Raw genomic sequence first — 16,368 nt, forward strand, 5'->3', positions numbered from 1 at the left:
GCTTAAAAATAAAATGTACCGGAAGTGGGCATGTAAATGTGATGACAACCCAGGCTAAACTTGAAAAATATGCCAATGGGTGAATTTCTGATAAGTGAACCATGAATGAGCGAGAGATTACTATTCAAACAAAAATGATTAATCACATTTGTTTTATCGTAAAAGAAGAAGTCAAGCAATGAATGTACGTGCTAAAGGCTAACAAAAAATAAATAAATCATCTGTGTTGTACTCCAAAATCTTGAATGATGTAAACGCAATGTGCCAAGCGACCTGGCTGCTCCACCAAAATTTTGCACCACAAAAATGATAAACATGCTGTCAAAATTCTGCAAATTGTAGCTTTTAAAAACAAAAAAAAAATGGCGGGATTAAACAGGAGTGGGCCAAATCTATGTATATTATCTCTGTACATTTAAAATGTGTATCTTTCAATTGTTAAAAAAAAGAAAGAAGTGAGTAATTTATCTGTGAAATGTGAGGAAATAAATCAAGCCTGTGATCTGAAAATATGTTTGCATCTTCTTGGTTTCCGTTCTAATATAAAGAGCATTTGAGATTAATTTAATGTGATTTTCAATTTTTAAAAAAACTTATTTAAAAAAAATATGGACATTTTAGGTGGCACGCAAAATTTGTAATTATATATATATATATATATATTATATAAACTATTGTGTGTTACTTATTTATTATTATTTTTTAATAAACTAAAAACCGGCTGCAGCAGTTTTTGGGATACAAAAAAAAAAAAAAAAAAAAAAAAAAGTCCCACACTTGAATATTTGCTTTGCCACCACATGCCTCACCTTCGACCTCCTCTACTACACGCGTTGCAGTTCACTTTCATGACACGACCCGTAAATAATTCCGACACACGGACGCCCCTTGCATCCTCGATGCTGAGGTTCACGACGTGGCGTACGGGGGAGAACCTGTCGCTTGTTCTGCCGCTGCGGGAGAGCTAATCCTGAATGAAGCAGGGGGGGCGGGGGGGGCGGTGGGTTGTCACACCCATCCATACCCCCCCCCGCCCCTCCCTCAATCCACATCCATCCTGTCAGCTGAGGTTTGGCTGCACCGAAACCGAACGCTTTTGCCATAAGAAGATTACCTTGGGTTGTGATATCGATGGATTAAGTAAGAATAGAAGGAGATAATACAGGAGTGAAAGGGTTCATGCAGTCAGCAAAGTTCACGCACCTGTTTTTTTTTTCTAACCGCGTCACTCCAAACAAGGACTTCAGTCTACATTTACAAAATAAATTCTTATTTGTTGTATGAATTTAATTCTATGATGTATTTCACGTTTGTTTGTTTTCTTTTTACGTTTTTGTCATGTTATCAGATAAATACCGATTCGCAACTGCTCTAGAACAGGGGTGGGCTAACTTTTTGATTGGCGGGCCACAATGGGTTCTAAAATTTGACAGAGGGGCCGGACCGGGAGCAGATGGATGAAGTGTTTTGGTAACCTCACCTCATCGGAGAAAAATAAAAAAAATAATTTGAAATGAAAATGAACACACTTTTTTCCAAGTTCGGCAGGCCGGATTAGAACGTTAACCGGGCCGCATGTTGCCCCCGGCCCGCAGTTTGCCCACACCTGCTTTAGATGATGTAAGCAGTACAGTATTGGTGGTTTGTATAATTGTAACGTGGCAGTGGTATTAAGAGGCCTGCCACTGCTCGAAATTATATTCGATCACTTTCGTAGACGAGAAAGGAAGTGGTTGGCGTTTTAGTAATGGGACCCGTTTACACAAGACTACACTCCTTTTTAGCACATGCACTTCAGATCCTTTTAAATATGAGGTCCATTTACCATCAACACTTGAGTTTTATTTGCAGCACGGTAGGGGTGGAAGTTAATGCTGTGTGTGTGTGTGGGGGTGTGTGGGTGCGTGTGTGTGCGCCTTAAGCTGCTGAAGGTTTCCAGGAGCTCTTTGATGTGTATCTCCGCAATGCGCTATTAGAGGGATTTTCCTAGTTGACAGCTCAGAGAATGTGTGGAGGAATTGCGATGCCAGCGGGCCTAAAAGAATGCTGGAAACAGGATTAGGATCATATTCTGGCAGCGCCTGTCACTTCATCAATGGCTAAGGTTTCCTCAGTGACAGCCCTCCTTCTCTGCGAGCCTAAAACCTTTAGTGGGACCATAAAAGGGGTGAGAGAGGGCCCAAAAAAAAAAAAAAAAGAGGAGAAACAACACAATGATTGAATGGTGCGCCGTGATTTTCTGGGTCGGTTTGGATGCGAGGGGCTTTGTGCTAGGAGGTCGGAGAGGGGCGGCATTGATTCGGAGGGAGGGGTAGGTCTTGTGGGGGTGCAAAGGGGGGGTTACACCCACAAATCCATGGTTGTTTTTTTTGTTTTTTTTCTACACCCCCGTTTTGCGCAAGGTGGGCAGGAGGTTAGGTGCCCCCCAACAGGTGCACGAGCGAGGGTCTCCGGACAGACCAGGACGCAGTTTGGAGTGGAGTGAGATGTCCTAACGAGGTGGTTCTCAAACTGGGGTTCTTCATCCCGTTCAATGTACAGCTGACTACTTCAGAATTATTTCAACATTTTTGCATTCGGGGGTCAATACAAAGGTAAAACAAAATGCTAAAAAAAAAACAAGATGATTGCATTATGGCGTGCTTCTTCTCTTCGGCGGGGGTCCGGAGACCGTGCTAATCAGGTCGTCTCGTGCAGCAAGTTGTCGGTGCCGCCCCCAAAAAAACAAAACAAAACAAAACAAAAAAAGCCTCTTTTCGGCAGAAGTGGAACGTCGCACATTTTACTCGGCCCTGTGAAACATTACTTCCACAATGCGGCAGGAGTTGGATTGTTGGCGACAAGTTATATAATGCCAGGAATTAGAGGCGAGCATGCAAATGTAAAATCCTCCCCTGGTTCTCCTGAGGAGCACACGAGATGGACTCTATCTGCAGGCTTCACTTCGGCTCCCCCGGCTTTGTGCTACAGAGACGCTCTTCCTTTCTCTCCACCGACTCGGGTGATAATCCTGACACGCACTGTCTGCATTTTCTTACTGTACGTCTTTAAGCGCATTTGCAGAGCATTTATCTCTCCAATGTAAACCAATTTGCCTAGAAGGGCCCGGGGCCAATCAAGGCGCCGGAGTGGGAAGAATGGAAAAACCCAAACGTAGCAGATGTGCCGAGAGGGCTAGACGGGGAGCGCTTGGCAACCATGCGGGCTTTGACGAACAAGTGAATGCAGCAAAAAAAAAAAAAAAAAAAAAAAGGGAGGGGTGGGGGGGTAAAGCGGAACCGACTGGAAGAAAGAGTGTCCCTTGTCCGAAGGGTAAGCTTTTCAAACTTGGGATAGGGGCCTTTAAAGCCGATAGAGAGTGGATCACGGAATTGTTGAGTCACAGAATCGGAGAGAATCATACCGAGCTTGCTTGTTAATCCTGATATAAGGAGAGGAGAAAAAAAATATGCTGGGCAGACTTTGGGAAAGCGAGCCTTCTTCAGAGGATATTGAGAAGCTGCTGTATTGACAGATGCTGTTGCTCAAGAGGCAGCTCGCACCTGTATCAGCTCTCTGGTAATCTCCACTTGCCTCCTCCCACGACAGGACTGCGCCGTCGCTGGAGGTAATGGCTGACGAAATGGAGCAAACGCGGAGAGCTGGCGCAGTCGTGATGTTTGAATTGCCATTGCAATCATTGGACTGGTACCGGTCGGCGGGCCAGAGACCGTCCATCCGCCTATCCCGGCTGTCTTTGAGCAGTAGGCGGGGGACACCCTGAACTGGTTGCCAGCCAATCGCAAGGCACGCAGGGACAAACAGCCATCCGCGCTCACACTCATACCTAGGGACAATTTCGAGAAGGAGTGGGCAAACTACGGCCCGGGGGCCACACGTGGCCCGTTAAATGGTTTAATCCGGCCTGCCAAACTTGAAAAAAAATTAAATGAATAAACCGTGTTCATATTTTATTTTCTAAATACTAAAATTAAATGTATTTTTTTTTCTCCGATGAGGTGAGGTTTGCAAAACACTCCATCCAACTGCTACTGGTCCGGCCCCTCTGTCGAATTTTAGAGCCCATTGTGGTCTGCCAATCAAAAAGTTTTCTCACCCCTGATTAATTAAGAGTGTTCAATCAACCTCCCATGCATGTTTTTGGAATGTGGGTGGAAACCGGAATACCCGGAGAAACCCCACGCAGGCACAGGGAGAACATGCAAACTCCACATGGGATATATATTTTATTGATAATTTATTTTTGAAAAGCAGTTATAAAAAAAAAAAAAAAAACGTAACCACATAAGCAAAGAAAACTTTGGACAGCTTCTTTAGAAAGGCGAAAAGCCAACTTACAGAAATAGAAAGTTGCATTGAAGAGACTAGTCAGAGATTGCCAATCTTCCCTACGTGATTAGTCAACTTTTAGCGTTAAACACTGACGTGGCACACTAGTCGACTCTTTGACTAGTCGACTAATTGTTTAACTCCTATCTCGCAAATTACAACGAGTTTAGATTGGTTTGTTTCTATGCCGTTCTGTTGAGATATTGCTACACAGACATGCAAAAAAGGTTGGAGGGGGGCTCAATGACAGGAGCCCCCCGCTGTGTCACATATTACTTCAATGCCCATAATGACCCTGGGCTCCTTGGTCCCTGAAATGGGACATTAAGACAGAATCATCCCAGGTTAGTTGGGGCGACAGCAAGGTGTTTTATTTTCTCGCACAAAAGCACGGTAGGAGAGGGACCGGATGGCTTTTGAAGTACCCGATCTTATAGCCTAAGGTTTCTGGAAATGAGGTGTTTGGCGCTCTTATCAAGGCGGACGGTTCAGGCTGAATGCGTTCAACAGGCTGATCGCTGTCCACCTCCATCACGGCGCATACTTCATATTTCACGATACACTAGCTCACCACGACGCGTTCCATCGAGGGAAAGGACCGCAATAACTACATCAAGACATTCGGAAAGTTTTCAAGCCACGATGCCAATGGGGGTTTATGCCACGTGATATCAAGCAATGGGGGGAAAAGTAAAGAAATCCTTTGGTTAAACAGGATAGGAAAGTAGGTCCCTTTACCCACCATTAAGTTTTTCGCCTTAATGTGTTTGTTTGTCTAAGATGAGAGTTGCTGAATGTATGTTTTATACGAGTATGTTCTATTGCTTTTTTTTTTTCGTTTTTTTTTTAGCCATTACACTTACACACAAGAACTACAATTTTAACATAAAAGACTGCAGTGGTACAAGGTCAAATAAGATATGCAAAAATAAATAATACATTGTGTCAAAAATCCAAATATGTTTCCAGAGTCACATTGTCCAAATCGTCTGAGAATAAGAAAGTAGACCTTAACAATTATGAAACACGTGCTGTACATGTGTTTGGCCAGCAGGTGGTGCCACTCCCGCCCCCCATTCAAAGCATGAAGCAACATTTCACATTTTTTACTCTGAAAATCAAATATTTGCCACTATTGACGTGGGATAATAAGCAAATAGTGGGTGGAAGTCCACACTCTATGACATAAACTAATTCAATCATAATTGGGTCAAAATCCCCAAAATATAATTACTGTACGTTTCATTCGTGTCTTTCATTGTCCTCTGCAAAACCTCCTCAGTTCCTGCGGGATTTGTGAACAATGCAAAGTTCCTTGAGGACCCCGCGAGTCTCTCGAGTGCCTCTTAAAGCTTAACGCTCCCTGACTGAGTGGCACAGCGAGAGCCACTCGCTCGCTCTCCACGCGCCTGCGATAAGAGCCGAGAACAACCTCTCAATTGCGGCTCCCCTACCCGCCTTTTTAGCTATTTCCCCATTCAGGCAATTGTAATGGAAAACGCCGGCGCTGTACCTAATGGCTTGGCATCCCCGCGACAGCTGGGGAAACATATGTAAATTTATGTAAACCCAACAGAAAACACATATTTACAATAGCGCGGGGTAATGTGACGACACGCTAGATGGAGGCGCCATGTGTCATTAGGCTGCTTTATCGCTTTTCTTTTACCTGGGAGGTGCTACAATCACTCAGTGAGCGGAGAGGGAGAAAGGAAATGATGTGGAGCAGTGATGAAGAAGAGGAGGGGAAGAGATAGGAAGGTAGAGTTTCTGGGGGGAATAGAAGGTGCACAACTCATTTATGACATCATTCATAAACTAAAAAAAAAAGTTTGATAGTGCAGGTAGGATCAAATATAGAGCGGTAGTAGTTAGATGCTTTATTCACAAGGATTACACATACTGTACCGCTACACATGTTTACCCCTATAAACCTTAGAAATTCTAATTTAGAATCTTGACTTTAATCTAAATACCAAATCAAAATTCATGAAAAAAAACAAAGGGAAAAATGAGCAATGATCATGCATCAATGAGAAGTGAAAACTTTTACATTTGCAGATGGATTAGTTCAAACAACATCATTTTTTATTTTGTTTTGACGTAAAGTTTAAATCTGGAATGCAGCAAAAGGAGTGGATACGAAAACAACAGATAGTGGTGCCCTGAGATATGACTGGAATTTGTTACGCGTTGAGGCTCGTAACTTAAAACAATCGTACGTTCTCCAGTGCCATGAATCTGTTCAAGCAACTGCCCAAAGTACAAAAAAAATAAACACAACCAGTCTATGGTTATTTCCTATTATGCGTTAGCATTTAGCGAGTAGATTTTAAAGCAAAGATATGCGGTTATTGTTTTTATGTTTAGTTTGACAGTGAAGAAGAATGGTGAGAAACACCCGAAAGACTCGTTTAAAAAAAAACAAAAAAAACAAAAACATTTTTCATTATCTGCCGCTCAGTGTAGTTGACTGAAAGTCAAGTCAGTCGTCTCTCAAGGCACTACCATACCTGGCCATCAGATGGTGCTGCTACTCCGCATGAAGCAACAACTTACATTTACCTTTACAAATATAGCATGTGAAATTCTGAGATTTTTGTTGTTGTTGTTGTTTTCCAGGCAATCCAAAGACCTTGGTTTTGTAAATATTTCCAATGTAGCACAATATAAGAATATTTAGTAGTTATATTGCAAATGGACCACCATAAACACATCAAGGAGTATATAAAGTCCACTCGAGTGTGATTGCTATCTTGACAGCACTGTATACACATTCTATGCAAACAAATCAAAGGTTTGGACACGCTCAATTCCAATATACGAGTCACACTGAAATTATATTGAGTGCAAATGGGGGACTGGTTGTGTTTCGATGACATTATCTCAAGTGCAAAGAGGAAATGGTCGTGTTTTGCAATAACGTCGCAGACACGCTTATCTTGCGTGTCCTGACGTTCACCCAGCTGACTGATACCTGCCTCAATTCTTCCTGCTCTGTTCAACAAGCTCCTCCACCTCCTTCATGAAGCGCAGACACAGCTCATCCTGCCACGGCGGGGCGACACACTGCACAGCCATGGGAAGACCTTTGCCTCTTGACAATGCCTAAACACAAATATGTCAAAGCATAAAAAGGACAAAGATGCATGATACCGGTCAGAACATAGTGTGCTGTCGCCATCTGTTGGCTGACAGAAGAACTACAGCCTTTTTTTTTTTTGCGCCAACATTTATCTTATATATTATATTATATATAACCCTGTATGATTAACGATTCTATTTGGATTACAAGATTAAGTACACCATATATAAATTTCACACCATTTACCATTTTTGCAAACTTTTTATTTTATTTTCAGAAGTAGGTTTTTAAGATTGACTTCATATTTATATAATACATAAGCATGTTGCATTACCTGTTTGAACAGCTTGTCCCAGCGGTCCCGATGCAAGCCTTCATAATGGCTCAGTTCCTCCTCATCCTCTGCCGTCACCGTGGAAACGGGAACAACACCGGCGGGAAAGTTGAGCAGATTGTAGATTGCCGTGTAAGCAAGAGGAACTGGACGGACAGAAAACAAAAAAATATATAAGTTCTCATATTTGACATAAAAATAAATAAATTCTGATAGACGATAATTTAAAAAAAAAAATTAAATCAATTTTGTCAATTTTTTTTTTAAACAACACATCTCAAAGATATCCATACAGGGAAGCAAGCCGCAGTATAAGAAGTTATAGGCCGGTCCGAACATGGGGCAGAGCAGCACGTCGATGTTGCACCGTCTCCATTCGGCCAAGGTCTCATTAATGTAGTCCTGATGGACACGCAGAAGAAGCGTCATTGTCTCTTTCCGCACACGCTCAAACGTTATCAGTTCACAGTACCTGCACCGCCGAGTGCTGCTCCCACAGCTCAAAAACAGATCTGAAACATCAGTGGAGAAAGAACAAGCACAAGTCGCGTGTCATCATTGACCATGAACGCTTTGAACTTCTCACCTGACTCCAGTGATGCATTGCAGGAGGAAAGAACCGCGAGGAGACTGCAGACAAATACATCAGTTTTGAAATTAAAACAGATTCGATTTTGCTGGTGTGTGGTTTTATGCTCAGACGACTCACCAGAGGCCTCAACAGGAATGAGAGGGTCTTCCTCGCCCAGCAAGGAAGATAGAAAGGGAACACTTGCTGTTTGAGAGTAGGATCAAGAGGTCCCCCTTTCCTAAAAGTAGGAGAGGATGAAACAAGAGGGTCGGAGTGATTGTCGTGTGATTTATGGTAATATTCCTCTAGTTCAGTGGTCCCCAACCACCAGGCCGTGGCCCGGTACTGGTCTGCAGAACACTTTGGACTGGGCCGCACAGATGTGGAGGAAAAAAAAAAAAAACACAAATTCTTCGAGGCCGAAAAATATTTTATTTTGAAAAGTGACTAGCTTCTCTCTGTACCATCCAACTATGATGTATTTTTTCCCCGTATTCTCAAAATTGCACCGCACACTCTTGTGTGACTTGCGTTTGATCATTTTAGAACAACCAAAATGCCTTTTCATCGCTCGTGACCGTTATTCGTCAGCCTGAAAAAAAATCAAGTAAAACATTAACCAAACAATAAACTTAAACTCAAGTTTAATATGAAACTTTATCAGATTTTACATGTTAATATTTGATATTTCAGAAATATTTGATTTTTTTTTTTTGGAACAGCCTGTGATAATCGTGGCTCAGAACAACTCCGACATCGGACATCCTGCTAACGAAAGTTGTTCCCGCGCACGCATGAGTTACATGTGGTTTATTTAACCAAACTACATAACTTACGAAACTCGGCCAGCTTAATGCTTACAACACAAGACAAAACGTTATAGACAGCCAAACAAAATTACCATCTACGTTGCTCGAGTTCCAACCAGTTAAGCAATGGCAATTCAAACACTAAAAGTGCAGCAATACTTGTAGGCAGACAATATAACAATACACACAATTTAGACTTCAGTGTTTGCAAAAACGATTTATATTATTGTAGCTCATTGAGTCACCATGTTGGAGAAACTATTCTTATAAATCTGAATTATACTGCCCCCTGGTGGCCAGAGCGCACATACCAAATTAAGCATGCCAATTGGGCATTAGAGCTTGAAATCATGATACACAAACTACTTAATTATTTAAATTCTAGTGATTTTTTATTTATTTATTTTTTTCCCTGGCTATAAAGTATTAATGGCCTTTCCATTCATTCCATTCTTGTACAATGGCTGGAAAGAAACCGCATGATATTGCGAGAAAGATTGTGCATAACTCTTCACACACTGAATAAGACTCACAGTTTTTGGAGCAGGCTGGCCCCTCCATCTCCAAAGATGCCCTTGGAAATGAGCAGCATCGTGTCCTTCATCCTCAGAGGAGTGTACGGCACCATCTAGGTGTTCCAAGAAACACAACGGAGAAGATGTAAAAAAAAAAAAAAGACACTATTTCCAGCTGCCCGCTTACGGCGAGATCTTACAGTATGCCCCGCCTGCTCCAACAAAGCTCTGACTTCTCTGAGGCTTCGGGTCATGCTTGGCGTCAGTTGATTCAGGCCGTCGCTTTCCATGTAGCCGATTCTTAGAGGCTTGGTGCTCTTATACATCTGACACACACATACATTGAGAATAATGTTAAAAAATTGAGACAATGGCACCATTACCTCCGTGTACAATATAAATCCCTTAGAGTATAAAATTGTCCTGAACTTTTTTTCAAGTGTAAAAATGTTCGGAAAATTACTATAAGTAAACATACTTAAGTGTGAAATGTTTGAAAAGCTTATGCAAACTTGCTTGGGGTGATGATATTGACATGAACCGGTTATGATTAGATGCCATAGATAAGGGTTTTACTTACTTGCTTACTTAATAAAATAAAATAAAATAAAATAAAATTGAAATGAGGACTGCACCAAAAATAGGTTAGTCGAGAGACATGGTCACAACTCGATATGAAGATGCTCCTTTTGACCTGAAAACTAAGCTAAATTTGAGACTTTCCATTACCTTTGATGGGACATTCGGCCACATTGATGGCCTTTATTAACCTGCTCTCGTCTGCTCTGATTGTTGCTCTATGACGAGACAGTAGCAAATGTTGGAAACACATGACCAGTCTCTATCTGTTGATGGCGCCACAGCGCAATTTACTGGCTACTGCTGTGGCAAATTGCAGCCAATTCTGAAACAGAACAGACTTTGTAAAGTACTGTAGGAACGGGTGTTTCAATTGGACTACACACCATTTTCGACCCATTGAATGCAGGTTCCAGGTACGTTGAATCGAGGTTAAAATTACCTTGGCTTAGTAAAGGTTAGGAAACAGTGCCTTCCACCTTGGGCAGAGATTTTGTGAGAAATAGTAAATGATTCAGCAATGACAAACCTGCACATTAAAAGGCACAGGAGGGACAGTTGGGTCGAGGGCAAACATGTGGTCACAAAGCAGCGCCTGCATACACAGAGCCAGGCTGTCCACATCCTTCGCCAAGGGCCCGGGTGTTGCCGACACTAATTTGACGACAAAAAAATGAACATGGCAGAGGCAATCAACACACAGACTAGCTCATGGTTAGCCACTCAACAACCTGATTTCTAGAAACGGATTCCACTGTATTGAGGATAAAATCAACCACGTCAAAGTTAGAAAAGTTACTCACCTGACTTTTGCCCGGGACAAACACTGCTCAAACCCAGTTTGCTGTGGCACAAATCAAACATTGTATTTCAGCAAAGTATTGTGAAAGTTGATTGGAAACTGAGAGGAGAGTTAAAAAAAAAAAATAAATGAATCGATGACGACCTCAGTCGTCCCGCTGTCGGCTTGAAGCCGCAGATTCCGCAGAATGCAGCTGGGATACGAATGCTTCCGCCGATATCGGTGCCTATGCCAAGGATGGAGCCGCCTCCGCCGATGAGAGCCGCCTCACCGCCGGAAGAACCGCCGCTGGTCTTCTTGAGGTTGTGGGGGTTCAACGTCTGCCCGTAGATGATGTTACTGCAGTCGTAACTTGAGGTGACACACAAAAGAAAAAAAAAAGGTGACTGTTGTCCTTTTTTTTTTCCTCAGGAGGACAAAGTGTGCCAATGATGACATTACCTTAACATGCCTTGGGAGATGTTGGTTTTCACAAAGGGAATGGCGCCTTGTCTTCTCAAGACTTCCACAATAACGGCGTCACTCTCGGCCGGTTGGCCAAGGTTGGCGAGTACGCCGCAGGAGGAATCATAGTTCTGTGGGAGCAGACAGCTTTAGCCAATGGCGAAAATTTTTATTAATGAATAATGCCCCCTTTAAAAAAAAAATAGATTATTCCATCTTTTTTGTTTTAACTCGCTGATCGTCCCCCCAAAAAAATCCTGATCATGTGCGCAATAAATATAATAATTAAAATGTTTGTGTGTGTTGAATTTTGAAGCGCATTCCATGTCACCTGGCAATTATTACCTTGTACGCGACGTTGTCCTTGATGCTAACCGGAACGCCATAGAGGAGACCACCCTTGTTGGAGTCCAGCATTTTCAAATGGTCAAAACTCTCCGTCAGGATGGTGGTGCAGCAGTTCAATCTTTTGTTTTCATTGAGAGTCTGCAAGCACAATGACAGTTATAAATAATTAACTCTGTAATATAATTTTCTAAGCTAGGAGGAAAAGATCATTAAAACATCCTCACTGCAATAAAAAAAATTGGAAAAACATTGGCTGATTTTTTTTTCTGTTCTAAAGTTAAATAAATACTATAGGACAACGTAAAATAGAAAAATGTTCCGCGTGTAATTAATTTAGAATGAGGCTAATTAATTGGTTAGCATTATCAGAATTTTATTCTGCGAAATAAAGTATCTAAATGGGCGTAGCACCCCGCAAAAAAAAGGATGCACACACAAAAAAATTAAAATGAATATTGGGCAGATATTTTTTCTTTATAATTCTCTCCAGGACAATCATTAATTCAGTGGAACATGCTCTTCACGGTTAGAGCAATAAATCTGGGCGAAGTGCTGGCTACCTTGAGTCTTCAACTGTGGTAAAATAATAAAGGCTGAGGTTTGGTGTACAGGACCTTTTCAATGTAGGAGTAAAACACGTCTTCCGGTCTCAGCAGGCCATCCTGCAGTCTATTTGTCAGCTCAGCCAGGGACAAAGACAAAATAAGAGATGAATCCATCTTTGGATGCTGGAAGGAGAGTCACATGTTAAATGCAATGAATTTGTCTGCTAATTCAGGGAAAAAGTACAATGACAGCAATGTATTGTGTCACTGTCTAGACTCTAGAGCAAATTAACAACCGGATGAACCAACATTTCCCTCAGCTAAACCAAAACAATATAGAGGCAAGGCCATATAGAAAAGATTGCTGTTTCAAAAAAAAATAACACCTGGAGACACTGGATTTAGAAATCAAAGATCAGTCGGAAAGTTTGGGAAGCAGATAACATTTTTAACAAATTTTATTTATTTTTTTTAATATTTAAGCAGTGTTTATATTCTGAATGCATATAATGTTAATAATACAAAATTTATTTTTTATTATTATTTAAAATCCTCTGCCTCGTTTTGATGATTTGTGTAATTTCTCTAGATGGTGTTGTGGGCTAAAAGATTTAAAAAGTTTGAAAGATACTCATTTTTAACATATATGACGTTAGGGCAAAACATGATATAGTTTAGTCTGTTTCAGTCCAATATCATTAACTGCAAACTTTTCAATTTTTTCTCCTCAACTCACCGCGTTCTTGTAGCGAAGCGAAGCCTCTTCGGCTCTCAGCAGGCTGTCATCTCTCAAATTTCTGGCTCTCTGGATCTTCCTCCTGGCGTCCAAGCGGCCGTCGACAGACCGGGCTAGTACCACAAGAGCCCCCGTTAGGCAGGCGGCAGCACCGGCGAGGAGGGCGGCCGCGGACCGGGAGTCCAGCTCCGAGAGCAACCGTTTGACATGGTCCATTCTCGCTAGCCAAGCCCGCTACAGCCGAACAATTGACGTGCCCTGTAAAGAGTCCTCGCCACTTTGACCGGGAACAAGTCAAGCTTGTGTTGTGATGATGAAGCGCTTTTAGTTCACTTAAGGGCGAGGTGTGAGTCTTGAGTAATTCATTTGCTTATGATGACAGCCGCTTCCTTGAAGAAATAGAAATCTACGCATGCGCATTGACTACCCAGGGCAAGTGAATACAACGGCATTTCCGGAAATGGCCTACTAGAGGGCGCTACTGTCGCCCTTCGTTCATCCGCTATTTTTTAACGACGTAATATTTGTGATTTTGTTTCACCATAACTGCAACCTGTTGATGAAAATAAGTATTGATGAAAATACTTCATTAAATTAAAAAAATGTTATATTATCAAAAAATGGAAATAGCACTTTACAAGTGCCTTAAAAAAACATTTGCCCTTTAATGAGTTTTAAAAATTCACAAATGTTTGAGATTTTGAATATCAAGTGAATATAAAATGTGTTTTCTAGATGATTTCATTTATTCAAGGGTGGGACGACCAATTGTAATTAGCAGAGCTGGGAAGTCCGTCCCGGGGGTTGGAAAGGTCCGGCTCTGATGGTAGTAGATGGTTTTTGGTTTGGCTCCTCTGCCTTAAAAAAAAAAATAAAATCATCTAAAAATGTTTTTTTTACTTGTCATTGAGATAGTAATTGAAAATAGCTTGATGATCTAAAACAATGTCGTGTGATAAATGTGTAAAATCAAAAAGGATGGAGGGAAATACCTTCTCAAGCTGTGCTGTGATTCAGAATTGGTCAAATATTTTTTTTTAACAATAGCCTTAATTTCCTTTGCATAAATGACAAATTCAGCTATTTTAAATTAAAAAAATAAAATAAAAAAACACCAGGCAAAATGTCTTGACCCTTCCACATTATTATTGCTTCCACTTACTCTGCAGTTTCCTCACATGATCATACAGATAAAACAACATACAGTGTATTCATTTACATACAGGAAATATTTTAGATGCATTTTGAACCCAACACTCCCTTAAGGACCACTGGCACAGCCAAATGGAAGAGGGAATTCATTTAACCGAATGGAAGAGTTTGTGCGCCACCTGGAGACAAGAAAAAAATGGAAATTGAACATTTTTATTTCACTAAACTAAATCTGTTGCCTCTCACTTACACAGTGGTCCCGAGCATGGAGGAAGTCAAAAAGCTCCTCGGTGCAGTCTTCCATTGTGGAGGAGCGAGCGTTCACTCGAGTCTCGCATTGCTCCAGACGTGCCTGAGTGTGTACGCAGTGTTGTAGCTCGGCACACTTTTCTCGCATGGTTTCCAGGGGATCCTGCAAAACAGCAGCATTAGGCAAACTGACACTGTCGCATATGATTTCAATATTATGTACTAAAAACGGATGCATGATATGGACTTAAAATGAAATCAGTTTTTTTTGTTTTATGGAAATTCAATTTAAGATTTTAAACAATTATCTTCCAGTGCGTATCGAATACCAAAATTGACAAGGGTGGTCAAACTATATCGATGAGCTGGTCAAATTGAGTTGGGCAGGCTCAAGCTATACCCCCTCACACACTCTTCTCATGTCGAGTGAAGGTGAGGCAAGGCGACCTTGGCAAACTATTGACAACTTGGAAGCACATGCACCAGGTCAAACATTTCCTAACTCAATAAAGCTATTCTTGCAACATATTAGCACTGTCTTTAGTAAAACTGAGCATGACTCACTCCGTGATTGTCTTCCACGGGCTCCTTACCAAAGTTATTTTATAGTGAAAATGTGCAGTTTCGTCTGTCCTCAATTATTTTTATACAAGAGCTTTTGGGGGTTGATTTTAAATGTATTTATTTCAGTATTACTGTACGGCTGTGCAGAAGTAACGAGGTCTAACTGTTATTTGGGAATTGTGGTTTATTATACAATATTTAGTGAGCCATTTATCCCCCAAAAATAAAGAGAAATAAAAATCTAAACTAATAAAATAAGAATTAAGAACAACAGCAAAAAAGGCAAATTCTTCAAAAAAAAAAAACAGTCACTCCAGCGCGTAGTAAAGTTGTAAATTTGGAAACGGTGACTGTATTTTCGTGAACTAGTTCATTTCCCTTTGTAGCGATGTATTATTTTTTGGTGGCAAATACATATTGAAAGTTTTTCAGTGTTATTTTTTCCCTCAAGATTTTTTGGGGTTAAAAAAAAATAAAGCATCAACTATACGCTGATCCTGGTCCCCCAAAAATAAGGAGTGGTCCAACACACCACTAAGTCTTCCTCCTCTTCTTCCTCCTGAAAACAAATAGTAGTCATTAGAGTAGTATAGAATATATTCATTCATCAAGGTCATTGTAGTCTCAGGGCAATGAATTGACAGCATCTCAATGTTATAGACAACGAAAGCTAACTAAAGACAAATTAAACCAACTTAAAAAAAAGAAAGAATTAAAGCCCCGCCGCAACTAAACTTTGAAGACACCACCAGATTCAAATACTGTCCCTTCCCAATGAAAAGTCTCCATAAGCCAGCCGAGGCTCACTCAATAAAAAAATCATTTATTGTTGTCAGTTTTATACACACATATAAACGTCTCAAAACAAAATAGGATCCCAAGTATCGCCAGGGAGGGGAAGCGATTCCATCACCTAGCTTAGCCGCATTGGGCTAACTCAAAGCTAACGTTACCAAACATACGTTCATTTATCGGCCTTTAGAGCAATATGTACTTACATCGTCTGGTTCTCCGTTCGTGATCATTTTCTCGTCGAGCACCATATTTGCTGTTGTCCCGTGTCCTTATTTGACTACAAAGCAAATCAAATGTTTCATTTGGAGGACACTGCAGCACAATCACCCCTGTGAAAAAGCTAGAGTGGGTAGTTTTCGTCTTTCAAAATAAAAGTCCATTACAGATCCTTCGATAGTGTCCTGGTGTTAACTATACTTATCAAAACTCGTTATCAGTACTGAAAATTATAACAATATATCGTTAACAGCCATTCTCTTATTATTTTCTCTGCATAATTAGTTTTAATTTG

The 16,368-nt window shown here is 41.0% G+C and overlaps 2 protein-coding genes across 2 annotated transcripts; both read right to left on the bottom strand.

Moving 5' to 3' along the window:
* Window positions 1-6,898: 6,898 nt before the first annotated feature.
* faah (fatty acid amide hydrolase) lies at window positions 6,899-13,608 on the bottom strand. The gene is made up of 15 exons (XM_088313749.1): window positions 13,098-13,608; window positions 12,431-12,544; window positions 11,814-11,954; window positions 11,466-11,599; window positions 11,169-11,375; window positions 11,026-11,066; window positions 10,752-10,876; window positions 9,844-9,969; window positions 9,662-9,756; window positions 8,458-8,557; window positions 8,335-8,378; window positions 8,221-8,260; window positions 8,042-8,150; window positions 7,749-7,894; window positions 6,899-7,437 (listed from the first exon to the last, which is right to left on the bottom strand). Exons 1-15 carry the CDS (start codon window positions 13,311-13,313, stop codon window positions 7,312-7,314), a joined length of 1,764 nt encoding a protein of 587 aa, XP_088169875.1. The 5' UTR covers window positions 13,314-13,608; the 3' UTR covers window positions 6,899-7,311.
* A 613-nt stretch (window positions 13,609-14,221) lies between these two features.
* Window positions 14,222-16,226, bottom strand: uqcrh (ubiquinol-cytochrome c reductase hinge protein). Its single transcript, XM_088313750.1, has 4 exons — window positions 16,061-16,226; window positions 15,595-15,621; window positions 14,500-14,661; window positions 14,222-14,428 (listed from the first exon to the last, which is right to left on the bottom strand). Exons 1-4 carry the CDS (start codon window positions 16,103-16,105, stop codon window positions 14,396-14,398), a joined length of 267 nt encoding a protein of 88 aa, XP_088169876.1. The 5' UTR covers window positions 16,106-16,226; the 3' UTR covers window positions 14,222-14,395.
* Window positions 16,227-16,368: the final 142 nt, after the last annotated feature.

This window comes from Idiotropiscis lumnitzeri, chromosome 13, assembly GCF_059441095.1.
Source record: "Idiotropiscis lumnitzeri isolate Australia: NSW breed Sydney's pygmy pipehorse chromosome 13, RoL_Ilum_1.0, whole genome shotgun sequence".
NCBI lineage: Eukaryota > Metazoa > Chordata > Actinopteri > Syngnathiformes > Syngnathidae > Idiotropiscis > Idiotropiscis lumnitzeri.

What these genes read in the sequence shown, in the direction of transcription:
- uqcrh (XM_088313750.1), bottom strand. Translation starts at nt 16,105, where the DNA reads ATGGTGCTCGACGAGAAAATGATCACGAACGGAGAACCAGACGAT. An exon ending in AAGAGGAGGAAGACTTAGTG is followed by an intron (nt 14,662 to 15,594) that starts GTGTGTTGGACC and finishes GCTGTTTTGCAG; the next exon opens with GATCCCCTGGAAACCATGCG. An exon ending in TCCATGCTCGGGACCACTGT is followed by an intron (nt 14,429 to 14,499) that starts GTAAGTGAGAGG and finishes TCTTGTCTCCAG; the next exon opens with GTGGCGCACAAACTCTTCCA.
- faah (XM_088313749.1), bottom strand. Translation starts at nt 13,313, where the DNA reads ATGGACCATGTCAAACGGTTGCTCTCGGAGCTGGACTCCCGGTCCGCG. An exon ending in AGGACAACGTCGCGTACAAG is followed by an intron (nt 11,600 to 11,813) that starts GTAATAATTGCC and finishes CTGCTCCCACAG; the next exon opens with AACTATGATTCCTCCTGCGG. An exon ending in GCCAGCCTGCTCCAAAAACT is followed by an intron (nt 8,558 to 9,661) that starts GTGAGTCTTATT and finishes TCCTACTTTTAG; the next exon opens with GAAAGGGGGACCTCTTGATC.